Source organism: Macaca thibetana, chromosome X (genome assembly GCF_024542745.1).
Source record: "Macaca thibetana thibetana isolate TM-01 chromosome X, ASM2454274v1, whole genome shotgun sequence".
NCBI classification, from domain to species: domain Eukaryota; kingdom Metazoa; phylum Chordata; class Mammalia; order Primates; family Cercopithecidae; genus Macaca; species Macaca thibetana.
In genome coordinates this window covers 9,243,359-9,270,653 of record NC_065598.1, presented here as the reverse complement: position 1 = coordinate 9,270,653, position 27,295 = coordinate 9,243,359, and the positions used below count along the sequence as shown (strand labels likewise).

General features: G+C 47.7%; 2 protein-coding genes across 2 annotated transcripts in view; both read right to left on the bottom strand.

Annotated features, from left to right (window-relative positions):
• Window positions 1–17,898, bottom strand: part of SHROOM2 (shroom family member 2) — a 163,603-nt gene extending 145,705 nt beyond the window's left edge. Inside the window, exon 1 of the mRNA XM_050776576.1 lies at window positions 17,580–17,898. Within this exon, the coding sequence (XP_050632533.1) occupies window positions 17,580–17,750 (171 nt within the window). The 5' untranslated portion in view covers window positions 17,751–17,898. The remainder of the gene's footprint in view (window positions 1–17,579) is intronic.
• CLCN4 (chloride voltage-gated channel 4) overlaps window positions 1–27,295 on the bottom strand; it is a 508,359-nt gene that overhangs the window by 434,536 nt on the left and 46,528 nt on the right. The gene's annotated exons all lie outside the window — the stretch shown is intronic.

The window sequence follows — 27,295 nt, the reverse complement described above, 5'->3', positions numbered from 1 at the left end:
GAAGTCTTAGGTAAAGGGTCAGAAATGAGCCAGAGACAAGGAACCTGGGGAGGCTGGTCTTGCAGACCGTTGCATCCAAGCTGTTTTCTCTGGGCCCCAGCCCATCACCCACAGCAGGCCACGGAGCTGACTGCACCCAGCCCTTGCCCCGCTCGAGACTCAGAGTCCTGGGAAGGAGTGTTAAGTGACACACCACCTCCTGCTGGACCATAAGCACATGCTCCTTCAGCCTCCACCTCCCCAAAGACCTTGTCCACTGGGGAGTTGTCAAAGGAAGACAGGGAGCTAACAGAAAGAAACATCAGATACCACAGAATTTAACGTGCCATCCTCCCAACCCGGCCATGATCTAGTTAATTCAGTGGGCCTTCTTCAACCCACCCAGCCCATCTTCCCAAGGCCAGACACCGTGAGTGACCATAGGTTAGGACCGTTAAAATGTCTGTGGATGTTTAAACGGCTAGATTTGTTATCGAGATTGGTTGGCGGTTCTTATATCCACCACACGCACAGAAAACAACACCTGTCGAGAACCCGTGCTGTCCAAACAGCGCTGGCAGATTCTCACTGGCACTGCTTTTCCCTTGTGTGCCCACGGAGTATACTGCATGCATAGGAGAAAAGCCTAAAATCCCGACTTCTGTGTCCGGAGGTGGTCTGTGAAGGCGGCCCCTCCTAAGAGTTGGCTGTGTGCAATGGAACAACTGATGGCTATGCTCATTTTGTAAAAACCAGGCTCAAGTTCATCAGTACCTCATCAAAACCACCTTCCCAGGAAGGCAGGAGAGGCTCCTGAGTCTGGTAGTGGGCGGCAGTCAGTTCTGCTTTCTTCCTGATGGGAGGCACAGAGCACCGTCGGGTGGGAAAAGCACCGGGCACCCTTCGCTGGAGTCCTGGGGGCAAGCACCAAAGAGACAGCATGGAGGCCTGCCTCTCCAACCAGCCTCTGGCACCTGAGCCAGTCCCACCCCCACGGAACCAAGGGTTACCGTAAAGCAAGACTGCTGTGTGCATTTCTGTGTTAGAAAAAAATATCTAAAATCTTTTGAGGCTACACATTTTTAAAAAATTATCTTTAAGAAATCTTTGTATGGCTCATGTGGCTTACACAGTAAGATAGGCTTAAGTGTCTTGTTTAGCAAGGAGGTAAAGAGGGAGAAAGAGCTGGGATGCTACCAGGGTGGTGGCTCCCAACTGTAATCCCAGCACTTTGGGAGGCTGATGCAGGAGGACCACTTGAGCCCAGGAGTTCAAGACCAACCTGGGCAACATAGTAAGACCCCATCTCTAAAAAAAAAAAAAAAAACTAAAAAAATAACCAAGCCAGGAGTCGAGGTGGTGTGTGCCTGTGGTTCCAGCTACTCAGGGGTTGAGGTGGGAGGACTGCTTGAGCCCAGGAGGTCAAGGCTGCAGGGAACTGTGATCACGCCACTGCACTCCAGCGTGGGTGACACAGCAAGATGCTGTCTCATAAAAAAAGAAAAAGAAAAAGAAATCTGCAGCTGTGATGTCACCCAGATGGAGACTTCAGATCCTGACTCCATGTACAACCTGCATGACCCAGGCAGATCACTCTCAGCCCAAGTTACCTTGTCTTAGATGGTCCTCATAAAAAGGAAGGGGACAAAGGACCTAACAGTGCTCAGAACAGTGTAACAATGTGCAGTCATTCATCCCATCTCAAGGCTACGTGTAAGCTGTGTTTAAAGGACTTTAATATTTAAGGACCTATTATATGCCAGGCAATATGCCTGTGATACCAGCAATGAAACAGAGCCAGTCCCCACTGTCAGGGATCTCCCAGGTCAAGTAGGCTTAAGGATGCTGCAAAACCAATGATTATAGAGGGCCACCGAGGGCATTCCACATGACTGGGGACGGAGAGTTAGGGCCACTTCGCCTGGGTGATGTAATCTGAGCAAAGCCTTCCACAAAACTGTGAATGTCTCAGAAACACTGCAAGGCCTCAAATAACAGAGGATGCTGGGAGACCAGCAAATCATTCTCTAAAGCAGCACTCAGCAAACTTTTTACCATGTGACTAAATCACGTTGTTAAAATATGGGTTCTGATTCAGCAGGTATGGGGCAGGGTCTGAGATTCTGCAGTTGTAACAAGCTCCCAGGTGATGCGGATGTGCTAACCTAAAAACCACACTTCGCCTAACAAGAGTCTGAAGCAAGCTGGGCATGGTGAGGCACGACTGTAGTGCCAGCCACATCAGGAGGCTGAGGTGGGAAGATCACTTGAGCCCAGTAGCTAAGTCCAGCCTGGGCAACATAGCTTAACACCCCATCTCTCTTTAAAAAAAAAAAAAGGCTAAAGCAGAGCTGTCCAACAGAAATAAGAGCACTACACATCCACCTTCAAATTGGTTAGGAGCCACATTTCAAAGAGTAAAAAGGAACATGTCAAATTAATTTTATTTTTATTTTTAATTTTTATTTTTTGAGACAGGGTCTTTCTTACTCTGTCACCCAGGCTGGAGTGCAATGGCACAATCACAGCTCACCACAGCCTCAACCTCCTGGGCTCAGGTGATCCTTCCACCTCAGCCTCTCAAGCAGCTTGGACTACAGGTGCCAGTCACCACGCCTGGCTAATTTTTTGTATTTTTTTGTAGAGACAGGGTTTCACCATGTTGCCCAGCCTGGTCTCGAATTCCTGGGCTCAAGCAATCAGCCCACCTTGGCCTCCCAAAGTGCTAGGGTTACACGCATGAGCCACCGTGCCTGGCCAGGTTAATTTTAATAATATATTTTAGTTACTTGACCCAATGTAGTCAAAATATTATAATTCCAACATAATAAAAAAATTATTAAAATATTTTACATCTTTTCTGTTTCAGACTAAGTCTAAAATCCAGTGTATATTTTAATTTACAGTATATCTCAATTTGAACCAGCTACATTTCAACTGTTCAACAGTCACATACGACAAGTGGCCACCATATTATACAATGTAGGACTGGAGGATCAAGGCGGGTAACAGCAGAAGACAAGGCTAGGGAAAAGGAAGATGCTAAAGCATGTAAAACTTTTCATACTCAGCTAAAGTGTTGGGTATGGTTTGGCCGTGTCCCCACCCAAATCTCATCTTCAATTATAGCTCCCATAATTCCCATATGTTATGCGAGGGACCTAGTGGGAGATAATTGAATCATGGGGGCAGTTTCCCCCATACTGTTCTCATGGTAGTGAATAAGTCTCACGAGATCTGATGGTTTTGTAAGTTTTCCTTTTCACATGGCTCTCATTCTCTCTTGCCTGCCTCCATGTAAGACATCCTTCTGCTCTTCCTTGTTCTTCTGCCATGATTGTGAGGCCTCCCCAGCCACGTGGAACTGTGAGTCCATTAAACCTCTTTCCTTTATAAATTACCCAGTCTTGGGTATGTCTGGCAGCGTGAGAACAGACTAATACAGTGTTACACGAAGAGTTACCGGCAAATGAGGGTGGAAAATAGGCAGGAGATAAAATAGAAAAAGCCTTCTAAGATGGGAGGACTGTTTGAAGCCAGAGTTCAAGACCAGCCTGGGCAACACAGTGAGACTCTGTATCTACAAAAAATAAAAATAGTTAGCTGAGCATGGTATCGCATGCCTGTAGTCCCAGCTATTTGGGAGGCTGAGGCAGGGGTTGGGGGCAGAATCATTTGAGCTCAGGAGCTTGAGGTTACAGTGATTTATCATTACACCACTGCATACCACCCACTACAGTGGGTGACAGAGATGAGAACCCCATCTCTATAAAATAAAAATAAAGTGGCCAGGCGCAGTGGCTCATGCCTGTAATCTCAGCACTTTGAGAGGCTGAGGCGGGTGGATCACTTGAGGTCTGGAGTTCAAGACCAGCCTGGCCAGCATGGTGAAACCCCACCTCTACTAAAAATACAAAAATTTGCCAGGCATGGTGGTGGCAGGCGCCTATAATCCCAGCTATTTGGGAGGCTGAGGCAAGAGAATCACTTGAACCCAGGAAGTAGAGGTTGCAGTGAGCCAAGATCACACCACTGCACTCCAGCCTGGGTGACAGAGCATGACTCCATCTCAAAAAAAAAATAATAATAATACATAAAATAAATAAGCCTTCTATACCTAGCTAAGGTGGCCCATGAGGAATTACTGAGGCTTTTCCAGCAACAGCATGAGAAGTAGACCACTGTTTTGGCACACCCACTACTGGAGGTCTCAAGAGTCTGCCATGTGAAGAGGTGAGCAGCAGTATGCAAGTTACAGACTCCTGTGATTGCCTGGGCAGTCACTGGAGCAAACCACTGGAGGCAGTGATGCTGGGCATGAGAAGAAAGCAACACACATCCCATATTTAGGCTCCAAAGGATTGGTGATCAATTGGCTGTGGGAGGTTAAGGGGAGGAAGGCATCAGGGATGACTTCTAGATTTGGGGATAAACTGATGATCAAGATTAGAAATCCAGAATTAGAGAAGTTAAAGGAAGATGAATGATTCCCATTTGGATTGTGCTGAGTTTAAAGGGCCTCAGCAACACACAAGGGCCATTTCAGAGTTCAAACGAAAAGCTGATTTGGTAAAACGGTCATTGAAAATAAAAAAAAAAGAGAAGTTGAGGCTGCACATACAGATATGAGCATTGTCTATAGGCACGTTATTTCAAGGAAGCACGAGACCACCTAGATGAGAGAGGACAGATAAAAGGATCTTCAAGAAATCCAACCTTCTAGTAGATGGCAAAGGAAAAGAACCAGTGGAAGTCACTGTAAAAACAGAAAGAAGGGGAAATAGTTTTCATATGAATTGAACATTTTTTTCAGCGAAGCAATTACAACATGGGTAATTTAAAAATTAAAACTTAAACTCTCAGGCCAGGCATTGTGGCTTACACCTGTAATCCCAGAACTTTGGGAGACTGAGGCAGGCAGATCACCTGAGGTTAGGAGTTCGAGACCAGCCTGGCCAACATGACGAAACCCCATCTCCACTAAAAATACAAAAATTAGCCGGGCACGGTGGCGCACCTGTAATCCCAGCTACTCAGGAGGTTAAGACACGAAAATTGCTTGAACCCAGGAGGCAAAGGTTGCAGTGAGCCAAGATCATGCCACAGCACTCCAGCCTGAGCGACAGAGCCAGACTCCATCTCAAAAAAAAAAAAGAATTAAACTCTCGGTAAAAGCAAAGCAAGTTCCTGCCTCAGGGTACAAGGAGGTGCATCCTCAGGAACCAGCCGAGAATGTGAACTTTACCTTTGTGTTGAGATTTCACAACCATGCATAGTGGTACAAGTTTTAATTACTTGTCCCCAAAACACCAGCCACTAAAAATGAGGAGGGGGAGTGGAAATGGCTCCGTCCCAGACCCTAATGGCATCAGCGTGTGAGAGCTCTGTCGGTATATAAACACAAAATAAATATGATGGAAGCAGCAGCAGGCCTACCTTTTCAAGTCCAGATGTTTTCTTTCCAAACTTTAATTCAAGATTCAAGGCATCTAAACATAATGAAAATGTTAAGAAAAGCTGCACATACAAAAAAGCACATAGTTGTTTGAAAGACTGACATATTTGACCAATATAAAGTACACTCCGTTTTCTAGAAATTAGGGTTTTTAAAAATATGCCTGCCTAGAAAAAGCTAAATTATAAAACTCAATATATTCCACAACAAAACATACCATTTCTTAAAACGTCAAGTGGCATACACAAAGTTAAACTTCCTTTCATCTGATTCCAAAGATTGTTGACAATGTAATTCTTAAGGGTTTTCAAGCAATTAAAAATTAGATCTACGAGGTTCAAAGCAAAGAATTCCATAGAGATGGGGAAAAATCAATACAGCTGTACTTTCAGAAATAAGATTATTACATGTTTTGGGCTATGGATCAATCTTTTCCTTTATTTTCAATTTTTTTCATTTTAATTATGCAACAAGAAAAAAAGACACTATACAAAGCATTATATAATTAGCAGAGATAAATATCACCATGTTTACAAATTTGCAAACAGATGCACGATTAACAACAAAAGACATGGAATTTCGTCAGCTTCAGAATCTGCAAGCCGCAGGTAAAGAATCTCTTTCACCTCTTCTGCAAGTCCAGGGAGGGCTTTCAGCTGGACTTAGGTCCCTGCCCTCCCTACCACCTTCCTCCACAGGCTGTCCTAACTCCTCTTTGTAGGCGGCCAGTACCTGAACAGACAAGGTCTTTCCTCAGCATTCCCACTCTGCCAGCTCCACCTTCCTCCCGAGGCCAGTTTTACTTGGCTTTCATCTGGCTTTCAACTTTATCTCTCCTCTCTTTGCTGGTCTAATTCACGTGTCTGGGTGCTATTACCAGGGGGAAAAAAAGTCTGCCATACAAGACTATAATTAATTAATCTGATGAAGGCAGTTCTGTTAATGATGACAATGTGTAGCCCTCCGGAGCAACATTTGCATTTTAACCAAGGCAGTTAAAGAAAGGGCACTGCCACCAGGAGGAAGGTCCAATCCCTGAAATCATCCCAACAGCAGCTGGCCACCCACCCCAACCCCTGTGCCTCCAGTCAGCCCTACCTAGGACTAATTATCTAGACTGGGCATTCTCCCAACCTCCCGCCCTAATGCTCCAGGGCTCCCAGGAAATCATCCCCGGGGAGGAGAAGCAAGAGCAAGGCGGCGGCGGGACAGGGTGGGTGGGGGGGAGGGCCGGGAGGGGCAGTATTAAATTAACAGCTGAGAGAAAAGGCTAAGGTGGAAAGAAGCCAATGGGTGTGGAGGTCTCATTTTATATAATACGTGTGCAGGGAATAGGCTTCATGCTAATTGGACACCCACAGTGATGCTTTCCTCACTCCTTCCAGCATGGGTGTAAAAGAAGCACTGTACATTCCGCCTCTTAAAGCTGGGTATATTTGCTAAAGGGAAAACTTCTGATTTCTCCCGGCATTTCATTTGTGAGAATAGTCTAACTGTTACAGCAAATAATCCAAAAAACATACAATGAATGGCCCAAACACAGCAGAGGCTTATTTCTTGCTCATGTAATGGTACTGGCTTGGATGGTGCCCATAGCATAGGCAGCCACCTCTGCAGTCATTCAGGGAGCCAAGCTGATGAACTCTGCCCTGTGGCCATCTTCACTCCAGGCAGCCAGAAGGGGAAAAGTAAAATGGCAGGCATGGCTGCAGCTGCACTCCCCAGGGGAGAAGTGTCATGTGGCCACAGCTAACTGCAAGGGAGGCTGGGAAATGTGGCCCAACAGTGTGAGAAAGGAGGAGGCAACAAGGACTCTGGCAGGCAGCATTTCTGCCACACTTGTGGGTCCCACTCTAAACCTTAACAGATTTTCTACTCCAAAGATTGAAAGAGTGAAGAAATAGAGTCTTGTCACAGGGATACTGAACCTTCATCTTTCCCACTATTTCCACTTCCCAAAACTACTTTTTAAAAACCCTACTCTGGCCCAGGAACAGTGGCTCACATCAGTAATCTCAACACTTTGGGTCGCCATGGTGGGTAGATCACTTGAGCCCAGGAGTTCGAGACCACCCTGGGCAATATGGCGAAACCCTATCTCTAGAGAAAATACTAAAAATTAGCCAGGTGTGACGGCATGTGCCTCTAGTCCTAACTACCTGGGGGCTGAGGTGGGAAGACTGCTTGAGCCCAGGTGGCTGAGGTTGCAGTGAACCGTGATCACACCACCACACTCCAGCATGAATGACAGAATGAGACCCCATATCAAAACAAGCAAGCAAACAAACAAACAAACAAAAACCCTACTCTGAATACCACATTGATCTGAAAGAGCTATTCCATTTATTAATATTATAAAAATAAGAAACACTATTATTCTAGAAAAAAAATTTTTGGTAGAGGAGAGGAAAGAATCACTTCTGGTTGGCTACAAATAACATAGGAAATGTACCGATGCTGGGCATTGGATGTATCTTTTATTTTATTTTTATTTTTTATTTATTTTTTGTTTTTGAGACAGAGTCTCACTCTGTCGCCCAGGCTGGAGTGCAGTGGCATGATCTTGGCTCACTGCACCCTCAACCTCCTGGGCTCAAAGCGATCCTCCCACCTCAGCCTCCCAAGTAGCTGGGACTGCAGGTACATACCAACTTGCCTGGCTAATTTTTGTATTTGTTATAGAGATGGGGTCTCATTTTGTTGCCCATGCTTGTTTTGACTTCCTGGGCTCAAGCAATCCTCCCACCTCGGCCTCCCAAAGTTCCAAATTCTCCATGAATCAGGATTGAGTAGGGAAAGTAAGGAGGAGAAGTGAGGGGGAATTTAAATTTACTAGAGATAGCTTTATGTGTTGCCTCATGTAATCCCCATGATACCACAATAAAGTAGGAATGATTCTAGTTGGACAGACAAAGGATTACCAATTAGAAACGGTTAGGAACTGAGAGCAAGTTCCAGCTCCGGATGCAAGCAAGCACTGCCTCCTCTGCCTAGTGGTGACCTTCCCTCCAAACTGGAACCACTACAGCCAGAGTTGGGGGCAGAGACGACCACCCTCGCCCAGCTGAGCAAAGCAGAGATCCCCTCAACTGGCAGACTTCCCATTACTTTTCAACCTGCACTACACCAGAAGTTTATTAAGTAGAAAAAAGTATCTGACAAAAACACGGCTGCCCCCCTGCCCCTCCAAAAAAAAAAAAAAATAGAAAGATACAGCCTTGGAGGAATACCCAGGGAAACAGCTTCACCTGATCACTCACCCCCACGTACAGAGCGTCGACAGCATTTTGGGGAACTCAACCTTCAATACCAGCAGACGGCCAAGGAGCACTAGACATTTGAAGACAACCTCTAACAGGTAAGAAAGCAGCCAAAACAAACAACAAAAGCAGAGCTCAGAAACAATCTATGCAAAAAGAGGACATTTTTAGAGACCAGCTTAATACTGTCACAGATATGTAAGAATCATGAAACAAGATCAGTATGGTATGAAAAAGGAACATTTGAGAAACAAATTTTAAAAGTTTAGAATCTGGGGAAAAAATGAGGACATACATTTAAAACTTAATGGAAAGATTAGAAGATGATGTTGAACAAAATCTTCAAGGAAGAACAAAAATACAAAGAAATGCAAAATAAGAGAGCTGGGCATAGTGGTACACACCTGTAAACCCAACTACTTGGGAGGCTGAGGTAGGAGGATCAGTTAAGCACAGGAGTTCAAGGCTGTAGTGTGGCTATAATCGTGCCTGTGAATAGCCACTGCACTCCAGCCAGAGCAACACAGCAAGATCCTGTCTTTTAAAAAAAAAGAAAAAGAAAAAAAAAAAAAAAGAAGAGAAAAAGAAAATGAGAGGGAAAAAGCAGACCTAGTACAAAAGATCCAGAAACAAAAATGTCTGATCTCCCTCCAGCAATACTGCACACCAGCAGAGTGGGCACCACCTTCAGAGTGCTGTGGGAGAACTGTCTCCATTCAGGACTGCACCCAAACAATTTACTGTCAAGATAAAAATCATGCTGTTTTCAGACAGAGAAGATCTCAAAAGATGACCCCCGGTGTGCCTGAATATATTAAGAGGTATTTCATCACTGGGGAGGATTTGAGGGATGAATCAAGGATAAGTGCACTGAAAATTAAGCAAAGAAAACTATCCTGAACCCTAGTGACTGCAGAAACTAGTGTCGTGGGTACACTGGCCGGGGCCAGAGTCACGGGCAGTAAAAGAATTTACCAAGACAGTGGTGAGTTAAAGAAAACTAGTTTATGGCTGGGCTTGGTGGCTCATGCCTGTAATCCCCAGCATTTTGGGAGGCCAAGGCGGGCGGATCACCCAAGGTCGGGAGTTCGAGACCAGCCTGACCAACACGGAGAAACCCCATCTCTACTAAAAATACAAAATTAGCCAGGCATGGTGGTGGGCACCTGTAATCCCAGCTACTCAGGAGGCTGAGGCAGGAGAATCACTTGAACCTGGGAGGCGGAGGTTGTGGTGAGCCGAGATCATGCCGTTGCACTCCAGCCTGGGCAACAAGAGCGAAACTACATCTCAGAAAAAAAGAAAGAAAAGGGAAGAGAAGACTAGTTTATTAGAGAAAAAGTACGTTGCAAGGGAGCAATGGGCAACACAGCAGAGAAGGGGTTGTCTGCAAAGAGGCAGGGGCTGGAGGGAAGTTTTATAGGGTCATGCTGGAGAAGCTCCATGGAAATAGAGTTGTTTGTGATTAGCAGTTTCTCAGAACAATTGTTCTCCCCCACCCTGGGATCCCTTCTTCATTGATGCTAACTTATCAGGACTCCACAGTATGTACCCCCAGACTCAGCAGTGATAGCAATAGCAACCAAAATAAACACTGAATATTGCTAACCCCGTGCTCCTCAGAGTAGGGAAGAGTGTGACCAGCATCAAGAGGGGGAAGAGGCCAGACTTAGTCACTCACGCCTGTAATTTCAACATTTTGGGAGGCCAAGGTGGGAGGATCACTTGAGGTCATGAGTTCAGGATCAACCCAAGCAACATGGTGAAACCCCATGTCTACAAAAAATACAAAAATTAGCTGGGCATAGTGGCATGCACCTGTAGTCACAGCTACTCAGGAGGCTGAGGTGGGAGGATCACTTGAGCCCAGAAGGTGGAGGCTGCAGTGAGCTGTGATCATGACACTGCACTCCAGCTTGAGCAAGAAAGCAAGACCCTGTCTCAAAAAAAAAGGAAGAGACTAGGTACGCTGCTCAACATTCTATAATTCACAGGATGGTCCCACAACAAAAAATTATGATGTAATTACATTAGGGGTATGAGGGGCCAAGAATTATGCCTGAGTAGTTGGAGGAGGGTAGGTGAGCATTGGAAAAGAGTGGAAATAAGGGCCAGGCACAGTGGCTCATGCCTGTAATCTCAGCACTTTGGGAGGCTGAGGCGGACAGATCACTTGAGGCCAAGAGTTTGAGACCAGCCTGGCCATCATGGTGAAACCCTATCTCTACTAAAAATATAAAAATTAGCTGGGCATGGTGGCTTGAGCCTGTGATCCCAGCTACTCGGGAGACTGAGGTGGGAGGATCGCTTGAACCCCAGAGGTGGAGGTTGCAGTGAGCCGAGATCATGCCATTGCACTCTGGCCTGAATGGCAGGACGAGACTTTCAAAAAAAAAAAAAGAGTGGAAAAAAGGCTACATCCTAATATCCTACATTGGGAAGAACAAGCTAATAAACACAAGTTGCAGCAATATACAGTATAAGCCATCATTTAGGGATATGGATGGAAATACCAAAAGAAATCAGCTAAGACGTTTCGATAGTTGTCTCTAGGGAGGGGGAAATGATCAGTAGTCAGGCCAAATGACCAGTAGCATATAAGCACCCTTGAAGAACTGCTTGATAATTTATACTGTGCAAGAGCCACTTTGATAAAATAAAACCTCATAAAAGATACACTAACATTCTTGGCCAGGCGCGGTGGCTTATGCCTGTAATCCCAGCACTTTGGGAGGCCAAGGCGGGTGGTTCACTTGAGGTCAGGAGTTACAGACCAGCCTGGCCACCATGGTAAAACCTCATCTCTACTAAAAATACAAAAATTAGCCGGGCGTGGTGGTGCGTGCCTGTAACCCCAGGCTGAGGTGGGAGGATTGCTTGAAGCCCAGAGGCGGAGGTTGCAGTGAGCCAAGATCATGCCACTGTACTCCAGTGTGGGAGACAGAACAAGACTCTGTCTCAAAAGAATAAAATAAAATAAAAAATACACTATCATGCTTGCCCCTTCCCTTCTATGAGTAAGTAAGTGTTACCTTTCAAGGACACAGAGTCTACCCTGCCTGGGTTCTTGTTGACCTTGACAATTTGCCTTTGATCTGAAAGTCACCTTTTGCCAAAAGAAAGATAATCCCAGCCCTTCCTAGCCAAGTCAAAATGCTGTTTTTCCTGCCTTTCCATCCAAGAGAAGCAGCCCTCATTGCCTGCAACTTAATATGCTGGGGATTTAAAAAAAAAAAAAAAAAAAAAAACAGCCCAGGGGCTCCTTATCTGGGAAAAAAAAGTTACCTTTGCTTTGCAATTCAGAACATCCTAGTTCTGAGGTTCAACCAAATGAGATTTGTCCAATTTTTTCTTTTTAATGATATAGTATTATCCTTCTAAGGCATGTTCCCCTAAAGAGAAGCTGGAATACTCACACCCATAATGGGAACAGGCTGGCTCTACTATAGGACAGCCCAAATACTGCATCACACAAGGTAAAGGACAACAATTCCTCCAGAACACACCCTCCCTGTATCAGATACTGGTGATATTCTATTCTATTCTATTCTATTCTGTTCTGTTCTGTTCTGTTCTGTTCTGTTCGAGATGGAGTTTCGCTCCTGTTGCCCAGGCTGGAGTGCAATGGCACGATCTCGGCTCACCACAACCTTCGCCTCCCGGGTTCAAGTGATTATCCGGCCTCAGCTTCCCGAGTAGCTGGAATTACAGGCATGCACCACCACACCCGGCTAATTTTTTGTATTTTTAGTAGAGACAGGGTTTCTCCATGTTGGTCAGGCTGGTCTCGAACTCCCGACCTCAGGTGATTCGCCCACCTTGGCCTCCCAAAGTGCTGGGATTACAGCCATGAGCCACCGTGCCTGGCACTGGTGATATTTTTTAAAAGCCCTAAAAGAGCAACAGGCAACCCAGAACTCTTTCAAAATCCTTCATGTGGGTTAAAGTTTTCAGCTTGCATGTGTAGGAAGACAGCTTGCAGAAACCTGCAGAATTTATCCTTCAAGAATTACCCCACTCCTGACTACAGTGCTTGAAAGTAAAAGACCTGAATAAAAAGTCCATTCAGCCTTCATACTCTAACATTATCGTGTAGAATGTCCCCGCTGCACCCGGTATGCAAGAAGAAAAGTTCCAGAGTCCCAGCTTTCCTCCGCTGCCCCTAAGAACTTGGCCACAAATCCAGGTTTATTTGCATGCTGATACAAAACAACTCTGGCAAGGGGACAGACAACTCCAAAATGCTTTCCAAAGAGAAAAACCAGCCCTTCCCAAGTGGCAAGCCAGCTTCTTTGACCACGAATTACAAAGGTAGATTAAGAAACCCCAGCTCATTAAGACAAGGTGAAAACTACTATTTGTTCTGAGCCTTTCATTATCATACTATTCTACCTTTAGCTCTTGGGCAAACTAGTGTTCTTTTCTTTCTTTTTTTTTTTTTTCCAAAAGATAAATGTTAGGACATGTTAAGAAATACTCATAACTGAGCCATGAAGACCGAACGCATCCTGGTACAGAAGTGAGATGCACAGCTTATGCTTATAGCTTCTCATAATCGCAGAAGGCTCTGGATTCATAGGTGTGAGTCAAGCTGAGTTAACGTCTAAGAGAGGAAGAATCCTCCCAGAGCTGACCCTCAAAGCCTCCAGCTCCCAGACCCTGGAATAGGACTTGAGGCCCACTGCCTGACTCCATACTCTCGCCCAAAACATCGCTGGAGAACAAGGATGAGAATTCAGCAGGGTCACATTAATTCACAGTCTGGGAAAAGGTAATAAAGATAGATTTGAAAGCCAGTTGGCAAGGCGGGCCTACCAACTGAAAGGGTCTTTCAGCACAGGAAAGAAAGCTCACCTCTTGGTTTTTAACCTTACTATTAATTCTTAAATACAAATGGATCTTTATAATGACACTCATCCTAATACCTGAAGAAAACACAGTAACTGGCATCAAAAAGTGAGTGAGACTTTACAACTCGGACATCACCCAGAGATGGCAGAGGCAGGGGAGATCCAAGCCCTCACCCGCTGGTTCTCAGACAGCTGGAGAAGCAGCAGCACTCCCTTGTACAGATGTTGACCGCACACTGCGTCTGGGCACAGAAATCCACCAGCAGCCACAAAGTTGAGAGTCACCAGCTCCTGACCCACTGCTGAATTCAGCAGATTCCACTTTTTCAAAACCTTTACTGATATTTCACAAAGAGCTTGGTTGCCCCGTGGGAGCCAACATAAAGGCATACAAAACAAGAACTGATCCTGACCAGGGTGGTCACTCTGATCTCCCCGGTCCTCGGGTCATGAAGTGACTTGGCATGGCCCATAAAGTGGAGCCCCCTTTCCAAACCAATAAGGAAGGTACATCACAGGCACGGGGCCTCCATTCCTGCCCATCGCCAGCCACCAGTCTCAGCCCTGTGCCCTCTGCAATCAAGGACCCGGCTAACACTTTACACAAGACACTTGCCACCTGGGTGCACAGCCCCCAAAATATGCCCTGATTCAGTCTTTGGCATTCACACTGGAAAGGACATTTCAAAGCTCTGTCTCCTCTCCAGAGAAATGTTCTCAGAGTCTGAAGCCCTGGGGTGGGTGAGTCAGGTCGGGGGACCTCCAAGCATCCCAGACCGCAGCAGTCTTGTCGCACACAACAGCTCTGGTGCCCAATGGCAACCCGAAAACCAATGGGTTCCCAAAGGAGCTGCCCTTGGGGCTAGGCCAGGCCCAAGTTACTGTCTTCTTTGGCGCTTCGGGCTAAGGCTTCTGGCATTCTTTTGGGGGGAGGGAGCGGACTCTAAGAAATAGTGAACAGGAGAGGCTGGGGCTTCATTCCTTCCCTCCCTTAACAAACATTCCTGAGGCCACAGGGGGTTGCTGACACCCAGCTGGTGTATTTAACGCTTCCTAATGAGTCCCCCAAACAGCTTTGTGGAATTCAAGCCACTCTAGTGACATTTTAGACATCAGTCCCCTCCCCTCCCCCCACTGAAGACTTCCACTGGTTGAATGGATGGGAACAGAAACATGCAAAAAATCCGCCAGGATCACATATATCCACCATCTCTACTTCCGTTACGTAGATTCCTACAGCATGGACGTTATTCCTGTCCCCTCTCTAACAACCGCATGGAAAAATGGGTTTGAGTGCATTTTTTTCACCAACTGTAGCAAAATTTCAAGGCAGAAATCAGCAGAAACATACTGAGGAGTGATGAATCCTGTCGCCATCTGTCAGCGGAGGTTCTGCTGGGCTTCATGCATGCACCCCAAATTCCAAGAATGCTACTCCTCTGAAGTTAGTATCCCTTTAGCTTCAAACTAAACCCAGATAATAGTCAGTCCTGATCCTGAACAGCCACTGTGGATGCCCATAAAACACAGCACTTGGGAGTTCCTGCTTCAATTTCCTTTCTCCAGCTACAAAAATGCAGATGAAGCAAGTATTTGTTTGAGTTTGACTATGTAAATAAAGCCTATTCTCAGGGCCAACGCGTGGGAGGAAAACAGCCCTCCATGCAAACACTGGCAATGCCAGGGGCCTCTAAACACACCACCTTAAAGGCCAGTGTCTTCAAAAAGAAACAAGTTTAAAGGCAAAAATCCTTTAAGAGCAAAGGTGATACATGGTTAATCTAACAAAAGTGATTCAAAACCAGGCTAATTTTGCCCCCAGAGGACATTTGGCAATGTCTGGAGACGTTTTTATTGTTACACCTGGAGAGAGGTGACAGTGGCATCAAGCAGGTAGAGGCCGGGGAGGCTGCTGAGCATCCTCCAAAACACAGGGCAGCCCCACAGCACAGCAAACACAGATTCAGCTCACAAAGTCCACAATGCCAAGGCTGGCAAACCCTCACCTAACCGATGTGATGAACGTATTCAATATGGTATTGCAGGAGATCCCAGACCCAAGCACATGGCACTGACCGGAGGGGAGCAGCAGGCATGAACACTGGGGCCAGAGTCTGATTCTTAGGGCCCTTCCCAGGACTCAACAGTTTGTGACCTCAAGATACACCATTTGCCCTGCCTGGGCCACAGCTGTTTCATCTATAAAATGGGCTGATAAAATTCCATCTGAAGACCAGGACCAAACCAGCCCTGCTCTTGACACCCCTCCCAATTCTACTACACGCACTCCCATGAGGCTTTCAAATGATACCCTCATTATCATAAAGAGAAGGTGTCGTCTTACCTTAACGCAAGCTACCCCCAAATCAGAGTCTGCTAAATATCAAGTGAGTTGCACAATATTCCAGGTCTCTAATATGTAACTATTTAATTACAAGGTTTTTTAAGCGAAAAAAAAAAAAAAAAAAAAAAAAAAAAAACAAATAAAACCAACTATTAGAAGATCTATTTTTTAATGAGCCCCAGTGCCTTTTCAGTAGCTTTTGGGAAAGGAAGATTCAAAGCTTGGATTAATCCATATTCTGAGCCAGGCGCGGTGGCTCACGCCTGTAATGCCAGGACTTTGGGAGGCAGAGGAGTTCGAGACCAGCCTGGGAAAAATAGTGAAATCCCCGTTTCCACAAAAAATAAAAAATTAACCAGGCATGGTGGCAGACATCTGTGGTCCCAGCTACTCAGGAGGCTGACAGAACAAGACCCTGTCTCAAAAAAAAAAAAGAAAAAAGAAAAAAAAAAAGAAAAAGAGTGTTCTGGCTGGGCAGAGTGTACACACTTTATGACTGTCCACCATGTTTCCAAAGAAGCCAATGTGATAAAAGATTACACATTGGTCCAATTTTAAACAATGGCAACCTCTTTCCTGAGTTCAACAAAAATTTAGTGCAAAGCTAACCAAGGCTTCCCCAAATCCCTCCACAAAGTTCTGTAATCATAAAAGCGACAGAAGATATAGAATGGAAGACGTTGGTGTCTCATTTGCTATTTGAACAACAAAGCCATCCCACTTCCCAAACTGATTACCAGTGGGGCGGGTTAGGAATCACTTAATTTCTTCCTGCTGTGGAGAGGCAGGAAAGCCGAGAAAACCAGTAAATCATCTTCAAACGCTTCTAGTCGCCAAGAATCCTTACATTTGAAAAGGAACTTCGTCCATACGAAAGGTCCGACTCAACCCTTCCCAGAGAAACTGACCACTACACACTTTTAACCAGAACACAGGGTGACTAGACTGTTGTTTATGTGTTTGCTTTTACAAGTTCATACAGGTTCAACTGGTAAGTTTCCAGATGGATTTTGTTTTGAGACAAGAAAATTCAATGTTCTAAAGCAAACCACACACACACACAACATTCCTGATGAGATACAGCTGGAATTTCTTTCTTATTATTAGAACTAGGGTCCTACTCTTAAGAAGCAGGCTTTCAGGTTTCTCTAAGTTTGCGCAGGTATCCAGTGCGCAGGGGATCTGGGACTGGAAGCCGAAAGTCAGTAAACATTGATGGGCTGAAGGGAATAGAGAAGTTGCGCCGGCGACAGCTGCTACTCTGGGTTTCGTAGTGATCACAGGCACGGGTCCAAGATGTGCCGAACCAGGGACCCCAGAGACGCAAACACAGGTGGGGACGGCTAGGGGACACGTTCCTCCCCTGGCCTCCGGGCAGCCCTGCAGGTGCAGGCCGCCGCTGGCGGGCCCGGGAGTGCCAGAGGACCCGGCCAGGCCCCTGCCCGGAGGAGGGAGGGGGAGGGGAAGAGGACTCGGAACAGGAGCCATTTAAACTCTGCGAGGCGCGGGGAACCGCCAGGACCACACGCCCACGCTGGTCCAGGCGCCCAGTCCCCGCAGGTGACCCCAGCAGACGCGCGCGCCAGAGCCGGGGGCGCGAGCCTACCACCCCTCCCGCGCCCCTACCCAGACGCGCCCCGCAGCGCGGCCAGCTCCGGGCTGTCACCGCCCGCGCCCGGCGGCCGCCTTACCTTGGTGATGACCAGCGGCTCGCCGTGCTCGCGGCCGCCCTTCAGGGTGAAGCCCCACGGGGCGCCGCCGCTCAGCTGCACCTCCACCAGGCGCCCGCCGTCGGCCGCCCGCGTCTCGGTCTCGGCCTCGGCCAGGCGCTGGGGCCGCGCGCGGGGCTCGGCGCCCTCCATGGCGCGTCCGCTCAGCGTCCCTGGCCCGCACCCATGCACTCCGGGAAGTCCCGGCCGTGGGATCGTGAGGGAGGCTCCGGGCACAGCAGAACTTGCGCCGTAACTTGGAAAGAAAGTGCCGGCCCGGCAGCGGAGGGAGCCCGGAGGGCTAGCCAGGAGGAGGCGGGGCCGGGGCCCCGGCTGGGGCCAGGGCCGGCGGGGAGGGGGCGGGAGGGGGCGGGAGGGGGCGGGAGGGGGCGGGAGGGGGCGGGGCCGACGGGGGCGGGGCAGGCGCGCTCGGGAGCTCGCGCCGCGGGGCCGGGCCCGGGGAGCGCGCCAAGGGGTCCAGCCCGGGGCCCGCAGGGTGAGGGGCGGGGTTCAGGTGCGCGCTCGAGGTCCCACGCGGCCGCTCGTACCGGGGAGGGTTGGGGAGGGGCGCGCCCCAGTTCTCTCGTCCGGAGGAGGGGAGCGGGCCGGGAGAGGCGCTCAGGCGCGCGCGCCGTTCGGCGGGGTCGGGGTCGAGGAGCGCGCGCCCCGGGGCTGGCGGAGCCCGCGCGGGCGGGGACGGGGACGGAGGCCCCGGCGCCAGGTCGGGCCCTTCCTCCCGCGCCAGAGCTCGGCAGTGCTTCGAGGCTCTGGGCGCCCCCGTCCGCCGGCTGGAGGCCGGGACCGGGCAGGTGAGGCGGCAGGTGAGGCGGCGGGCGCGGTGTGGCGTGTCCGGAGCCCCGGCCTCCTCCGTCTCGGGGCGCGCGGCCCGCCGGCGCCCCCACTTTGTTCTCGCGCACCGCGGGATGCGGGTTGCCGCGCAGGTGAGAGCGGAAGTGCTGCGGGAGGCCCCGGTGCCCGCGGTGTGCCCGCTGCCCGGGGCAGGGAGACCGCTCGTCCCGCGCGGCCCTGCGCGCACTCACACTCCGGACTTGGAGAGCGGGGAAGGGCGCCCCCCAGCAGCCTGAGCCGGGCGCGGGTCCGGCCTCTGGAGAGGCTCGGAAGGCGGGCGCAGAAGGACCGTGCCCCGTTTCAGCGAGGGCCTTCCCACCTTCCCGCAGAGGCCTCCCGCAGCGCCTGCCCACGGCTCCTCCCACAGCCACCGCGCGGAAAGCCTTTCTGTCTAGACGCTGGCCCCACTCGCCTAGGATTGGGCCACAAGGTCTTCAAGTCTCCCACGTTTACATCCCCGAAAAGGGGAGGTGGTGGTCTGGGATTGGTGAAAGTTTGCGGACAAAACACGTGTGCCACCTCTTCCTGCTCGGTTTCAGTTTCCATGAAACTCTGGTCTAAAATACCTGCATGGATAGGTATTTACATGCTTTGCAAAAAAGCTGTTTTCCTTGCCGTTTGTATACGTAGCTGAACGCTGGTGAACACCTCTTTCCTTTCCTCTAAGCAGCTCCATCCAAGCCCTTTCCGGAGGTGACGATTCTGGAGTACCCATCCAGGACAGGCTCGGAGAGCACTGGACAGAGAGTCAGGGGTCCCCGGGTCTGGGTTCTGCCAGTGTCAAACTGGGACAAGAAATCTCAGCTCTGGTCTGTTTCTTCAGAGGTCAAGTGAGAGGGGTGCATTCTGTGGGGGTGTCTCATGCAGCCAATTGAATTCGGAGTCCCAGCTCCAGTGGGCACCTGTCATGGCGCTGGGCACGTGGACTGCCCCATAATTAACTTCCAACTACAGTCTCTGAATGCCTTGAGTTAGAAGAATGAGGCGATTTTTTCTTTTTCAAAGATTAAACGAAGGCTTAAGGAATGTGCCTCTCAGAATCCAGTCAAGTGTATCTTGACTGTGGTGATGGTCACAGGAGTCTGCCAAATTAATTTGCACAGAACTGAATTGCACAGAACTAAATGCACGTGAAATGGGAAATCTGAAAAGGCTTGCTGGATTGTATCAATGTCCATATCCAGGTTGTGACATTAGCTAGAGGTTTGTAAAATGCACCAATCAGTGCTCTGTAAAAATGCACCAATCAGCACTCTGTGGTTAGCTAGAGGTTTTAAAATGGACCAATCAGCAGGATGTGGGTGGGGACAAATAAGGGAATAAAAGTTGGCTACCCCAGCCAGCAGCGGCAACCCGCTCCCATCCCCTTCCATGCTGTAGAAGCTTTGTTCTTTCACTCTTCACAATAAATCTTGCTGCTGCTCACTCTTGGAGTCTGTGCCACCTTTAAGAGCTGTAACACTCACAGCAAAGGTCTGCGGCTTCATTCTTGAAGTCAGACCAAGAACCCACCAGAAGGAACCAAATCTGGACACATTACAACTACATGTAAATCCAGTTATCTCACAAAGTTTCAGAAATGGATAGATATGATAAATCAAAAGATGAAGAACCATCTAAATATACCCAGTGTGCTTATTAAAGTTTTCAGACATGTCCTTCTCCCAAAATAGGCCACTCCCTACCTCCCCACCCCAAGCTGGTATAGACTTCAGTCTAAGCTCTTACCTGGGGCTAAAATTCAGACCACTAGACTCACTATAAAGCAGAGACAGTGATTTCATTGTCTCCATAAATCCAGCATTATTCTATACAGCCCCAAAGTCATCTTTAACATTTTATGTTCACCGTATATAATCATTGTCAGATTACCCATCTGCCACTTGAAAGGTTTATACTTTTTGTTTAAAAGGACTCCCTTGTTCTTAAACTTAGCTGGAAATTTACATCCATCCTTACTAAACTGTGTTTAGCTGAGGTTTTTTGGTTTTTTAATCTTCACATTAAGCATCCATCTTAGGACGGTTGGAATATTTATGAGGCTGCTATCTATAATGATGTTATGCTGTAAAGGACTGAACCAAGACTTGTGTGGCCTGCTATGAGACAGGTGCCTGCTCAGAGTCATAAATCCTTTTATGATATTCTTGGGGTTACTATGGTCTAGGTCCGATGACAGCACTTCTATATTGTGTTTGTTTTGTCAAGACACTGACAATCATCTTGTGAAAATATATCTCATGGCTGAAAGGCATCACCCCAGTTGATCAGCGTTGCACCCCCATTGGGAGAGTTTAGTATGACATTGAACCGGTGTGTGGACCCCTAGTAGATGGCTTTCTTTTCTGAGAACTCACAACTCTGGTGGAATTTTCAGAGGCAGAATCCATTTGTCCACGTTAGTCTTTCGTCCTTTTGGAAAGCTGAGGGGCATGTTTGTTCTGTGTAATTTCTCACTGTGGTTGTTCATTGCTCAGAGAATAGGGTGAGCATATACTCTCTTCTGGACCTGCAAGGAGTACGACCCTATGACCGCCTGCCCTGAGGATTCAGTAGCCTTAGGTGTTTGTTTCGCTTTTTCTTTTTCTTTTCTTTCTTTTTTTTTTTTTTTCTCTTTTTTTTTGAGACAGAGTCTCACTGTGTCACCCAGGCTGGAGTGCAGTGGCACGATCACGGCTCACTGAAGCTTGATAGCCCCAGGGTCAGGTGATCCTCCCACCTCAGCCTCCTAAGTAGCTGGGACTACAGGCATATGCCACCACCACGCTTGGCTAATTTTTTATTTTTTGTAGAAATGGGATCTCACTGTGTTGTCCAGGCTGGTGTCAAACTCCTGGGCTCAAGTGATCCACCCACCTCAGCCACCCAAAGTACTGGGATTACAGGCATGAGCCACTGCACCTGGCCACTTTTTCTTTTTCTTTTTTTTCTTTTTTTTTTTTTTTTTTGAGATGGAGTTTTGCTCTTATCACCCAGGCTGAAGTGCAATGGTGAGATCTTGGCTCACTGCAATTTCTGCCTCCCAGGTTCAAGTGATTCTCCTGCCTCAGCCTCCCAAGTAGCTGGGATTACAGGCATGCGCCACCTTGTCTGGCTAATTTTTGTATTTTTAGTAGAGATGGGATTTCGCCATGTTGGTCAGGCTGGTCTCAAACTCTTGACTTCAGGTGATCCATCCGTCTCGGCCTCCCAAAGTGCTGGGATCAGGTGTGAGCCACCGCAGCCGATCACCGGCCACTTTTTCTAATCTGAGGTTTATTTCCTATGAGAGAGAAGAGATAGATGAAACTGAGGATAGTTCTGCTTTCACTTTGTCAACAGTGAATGAATTAATGAATGAAAGGCAAATTAACCACCTTTCAGCGACTTCACTAATAGCTAATCCTCTTTATGAAATAGAGCTCAAATTATTTTAGCTTTTTGTTCTAAAAAGAAAAGAGATTTATACTCATTATAAAATGTGGTAGAAGATGGAGTTCCAAAATTTTACTTTCATATTTCAAATAGTGGCTCCGTAGGGTCAAGCCTTCCAGAAAACCTTTTTTAAAAGGCAATATTAGCCATTTCCTACTAAACCCACTGTGTTTCTATTAATTTAGACTGGCACAGGATCAATCAAGATCAGAGAACACAAGAGTGATGCAGTTGAAGGAAATCTATGGGCAGGATACACTGACTCACACTGGTAACCCCAGCACTTTGGGAGGCCCAGGTGGGAGGATCGCGTGAGCCCAGGAGTTCAAGACCAGCTTGGCAACATAAGGAGACCCCGTCTCTAAAGAAAAGTTTTTAAATTAGTCCGACGTGGTAGTGTATGTCTGCAGTACCAGCTACTCCGGAGGCTGAGGTGGGAGGCTCGCTTGAGCCTGGGAGGCGGAGGCTGCAGTGAACCGGGATTATGCCACTGTACTTCATCCTAGGCGACAGAGCAAAACTCTGTCACAAAGAAACATTTAAAAATTGCTTTAGAAAGCCATTGACTATGTTTTGCTTTATTTTGTTTTGTATTTTGGAGAAAGGGTCTCACTTTGTTGCCCATGCTGGAGTGCAGTGGTGTAATCATGACTCACTGCAGCCTCAACTGCCTGGACTCAAGCGATTCCCCCACCTCAGCCTCTTGAATAGCTGAGACCACAGACCTGTACCACCATGCCTAACTAATTTTTTTATTATTTGTAGAGATGAGGTCTTGCTATATTACCCAGGCTGGTCTTGAACTCCCGGCCTCAAGTGATCCTCCTGCCTCGACCTCCCCAAATGCTGGGATTCCAGGCATGAGCCATTGCACCCAGCCTGTTTTTTGTATTTTAATAAAATTGCCAATAAGCATACATTTCTTGAGCACTTTTTACTTGCCCAATACTTGGGGTGGGGGCGGGGACGGGGTGGGGGAATGTAATGGTGCAGGAAATATGAAACATTAACTGTAGCAGTGAGGAAAAGGAAATGACATCTCATGAAAAATCAGTACAATTAAGTGCTAAACCACTTTTAACTACAAAAGTTTTAACAGGAGAGAAATTAGAATGTTAAAAATGATAATAGAGCCATAAGGGCCAGGTGTGGTGGCCTGCATCTGTCATCTCAACACTTTGGGAGTCTAAAGTGGGAGGATCGCTGGAGCCCCAGAGGTCAAGGCTGCAGTGAGTCAAGATTGCACCACTGCACTCCAGCCTGGGCCACAGAGGGAGACCCTCTCTCCAAAGTAAATAAATAAATAAAGCCATAAGTAAAATATTTTAGTTTTCATCGTTCATTGTGGAAATTTCAAATGGACACAAAAGTAGAGCTCTTGTTTCATCCTTCACCCACTCTTTATCCTGAAATATTTCAAAGCTCATCCAAGTCTTAAAGACAAAGCTGCATCCTGGTGGCTGAGAGGAAGTGGGGGTGAGGGTTCCTCTGGTGGCGCCTCCACCCCCCAACACAGGCTGCAGGCTGATAGGAAGCTCCTTCATGGAAAGTTGATCTGCTTAAAGACAGGAAGGCAGAAATATCTTAGTGAATCCAGTTCTTACGCAACTTCTCAGGAGAATAATGTCAAAATCAGTTTCAAAAAGGCTGTCTCGATGCACAAAGCGACCCTCCAATAGTGCCTTCTCTTGGTGACCACAGAGCTCATTCTTTCAACAAGTCTGCCGTCACCCAGCACAACCCATTCCCACATGGAGCTGAGTGTCCTGGAGGGGGCCTGGAGAGGGTGGAGAGACTCAGCTACCACCGGTAGGTAACAAAGACCACAGTGTGACCTCAGCGTGGTGGCTCTGTGCAAGGAGAACAAGATCTCCAGTGGAGGAGCCACGAGGCTGCAGAACTGTGAGACTCATCAACAAAAACATTGGAACCATCCTGATTTATCACTGGAGAATGGTGGAAAAGGGTGACAGTAGGCTAGGCGTGGTGGCTCATGCCTGTAATCCCAGAACTTTGGGAGGCTAAAGCAGGCGGATCACCTGAGGTCAGGAGTTCGAGACCAGCCTGGCCAACATGGTGAGACCCCGTCTGTACTAAAAATACAAAAATTAGCTGGGTATCATGGTGGGCGTCTGTAATCCCAGCTACTCTGGAGGCTGAGGCAGGAGAATTGCTGGAACCCGGAAGGCGGAGGTTGCAGTGAGCCGAAATCACATCACTGCACTCCAGCCTGGGCAACAGAGCGAGACTCCATCTCAAAAATAAAAATAAAATAAAATAGAATAAAAGGGTGATAGTGAGCCAGGGAATGAAGGAGAGTGACTCCAGAGTCAGCAAATGACTTCACCTGCACAGAGAACAGGGCGGTATGAGCCCAGGACACCAGCAGCCTCAAGGCAGGGGATTTAAGTGGGGAGAAAGCAGGTGGAAAAAGGTGAGTGGGGCCAGGAAGCCGCCTTCACCACCCCCTGCCCGAGCAAGGTGGTCAGGAGGGGTGTGGGGAGGAAAGCAGCCCATGCTCCGTGGCTGGAGGAGGCACAGTCAGGGAGGGCGAGGTGTCCCTCCATGCCTCCTCCAGAAGGGGCCACTGAGAGAGGAGGCTGAGGATGGGAATTCCTGGTGATTGCGGGTTTCCGGTGGAGGAGGGGAGCACCTGGAGGCTTGGCTGCCTGGCTTGGCTAGCATGAGCAGAAAACAAGGGTGTGATAAAGGGCAGATGCTCCCAGGAAGACAGTGGACAGTGGAGGCTGGGGGCGTGGGTGTAGAGGGCTCAAAGACCTCGAAATGAAGTGCGGGAGGGTGGGGGGTGTGTTAAAACTAACTCCTGGGTTTCTGAGCTAAGTAACTGAGTTGAGAGACAGATAAATGGAAGATTGGAAGTGGAAGAAGTGCAAGAGCCAGGGAGGGGAGGCAATGATTTCCACTTCAGCAGGTGGAGTTTGACATGCCTTTGGGATACTGTATGAGTTTCCCAGGGCTGTGTGTACAAATTACCATTATGGCTTAGAACAAGAAAAATGTATCTTTTTTTCTTTCTCTCTCTTTTTTTTTTTTTGTAGTTGTTGTTGTTGAGACAGGGTCTCACTCTGTTGCCCAGTCAGGAAAGTGGCACAATCACAGCTCACTGCAGCCTCAGTCTCCCAGGCTCAAGGTGGATGCATTTAGGGCCAGATATCAGCTGGGGAAAGGACCACACTACCTTAATCTGGAGTTACTCAGTGCCAATGTACACCTGTCTCTCTCTCTCTTTTTTCTCCTTCCTGCCACTTCATCCCACCCTTCTGACCATGCAGTTAGGGGGACCCCAACTGAGCATGAGTGAGGGGATCAGCAGATGGAAGGTGCTTGGTGTCAGCACTGCAGCTCTGTCAGAAAGACGTGGGAGCGAGTGTTCTTGGCCATAGGTGTGGCTTGCTGTTAGCCTGCTGGGCAGCCATGGTGTGAGTTGTGTCTCTCAGAGAGAGGACATGGGTGGCCAGAATGGACATCACCAATGCTAACCAATGTAAGACCTCAGGAATATTTGGGTCCTGGTTGGTTCTTCCGTCCCTCTCTATCTATCTATGGCTCACATACTCTCTACTTAATGTATGCATCCAACATTTCTCGTAAGCCACTTGCTTCATTACATATTGTCTCCTGTTTTTCCTCTTTTTATTTATTTATTTTTTTTAAGAGATGGAGTCTCACTATGTTACTCAGAGTGGAATGAATTACAAAACGGCCATGTACATAATTTTAGGTGGTACACATCCCAGATGCTTCAGGTACAATGATAAGGCAGAGATGATGATAATTAATTTGAAGTGACTTCTTTCTTTTTCTTTCTTTTCTTTTTTTAGACACAGGGTCTCTAAAAGGAATAGATATGGAATTGTGTCAATAAAACTTTATTTAGAGAAGCAGATGGAGATAATTTACCAATCCCTGCTCTATTGTAGCAAACTAAGTAAAACAAAATAACAATAAAATACTATACGTATGGGATTTTGAAATGTGTCACATTCTCTCCCTGAGAGATGCAGTTCACACCATGGCTGCCCAGCAAGCTAACAGCAGGGTCTCACTGTGTTGCCCAGGCTGGAGTGCAGTGGTGCAATCATAGCTCACTGTAGGCTCAATCCAGGCTGAAGCCATCCTACCACCTCAGTCTCCTGAGTAGCTGGGACTACAGGTGTGTGCCACCACGCCTGGCTGAGTGAGTTTCTTTTATTTTGTAAAGCGGAATAAAATACTCTTAAAAATCCAGCAAATACACATTTCAAAAGCCCATGCATATTTCTTATTTTATTGTTGTTATGTTTTACTTAGTTTGCTACAATACAGTGGGGGTTGGTAAATTATGTCCATCTGTTCCTCCAAATCAAGTTTTATTGACACAATGCCATGCCCATTCCTTTACCTCCTGTCTGTGGACACTTCATGGTTCTTATGGCAGAGATGGGTAATTGCAACAAAGACCAGGTGGCCTACAAAGTTTGAAGGATTTACCATCTGGCTCATCTTTTAGAGTTTTCTGACTCCTGTAATAAAGAAACGTCCAGTCTGGGCAACATGGTGAAACCCCATCTCTACAAAAAATAGAAAACAATTAGCCGATCATGGTAGTGTACCTGTAGTCCCAGCCACTGGGGAGGCTGAAGTGGGAGGATTGCTTGAGCCTGAGAGTTGGAGGCTGCAGTGAGCCATAACTACTCCACTGCACTCCAGCCTGGGCGATAGAGTGAGACCCTGTCTCAAAAATAAAATTAAGTACTGTCACAAGTTTGGGCCAGGTACAGTGGCTCACACCTGTAATCCCAGCATTTTGGTAGGACAAGGCAGGAGGATCAGTCGAGGCCAGGAGTTCAAGACCAGCCTTGGCAACATGGCCAGTCCCCATCTCTACCAAAAAAAAAAAAAAAAAAAAGCTAGGCATGGTGTCGTGTGCCTATAGTTGCAGCTACTGGGGAGGCTGGGGCAGGAGGATGGCTTGAACCCAGGAGCTGCAGTGAGCTGTGATGGTGCCACTGTACTCCAGCCTGGGCAACAGAGCAAGACTCTGTCTCTAAAAAGAAGAAATGTCACAAATTTAAGAATCTCAGGTTATACACACGTTACGTTTACTCTAGGTCACTAGATGTTCAAACCAGGACAAAGCAATCACCCCGAGGACTTAGGGGTAAAGGGCCACTGCTCTTAAACCATCAGGCTCCGCTCTGAGGAGTAACTGACCACATTGTGTATGTTAGTGCCTTTGCATGCTCCTGATCCTGACATGTGTTCTAGTGAGCATCACGGACAATGTCTCCGCAGGGCGCAGTGCAGTGTTGAGGGAAGCCGTGCTGTCTGCCTGCAGGTCAGCTTTAACCACAGGCCATGCCCCTGAGGTTAATGTGTGTTTCCTATTCTCTACTCAAGACCATTTAAGTGCCTGGGAAGCAGTCATTGCAAAA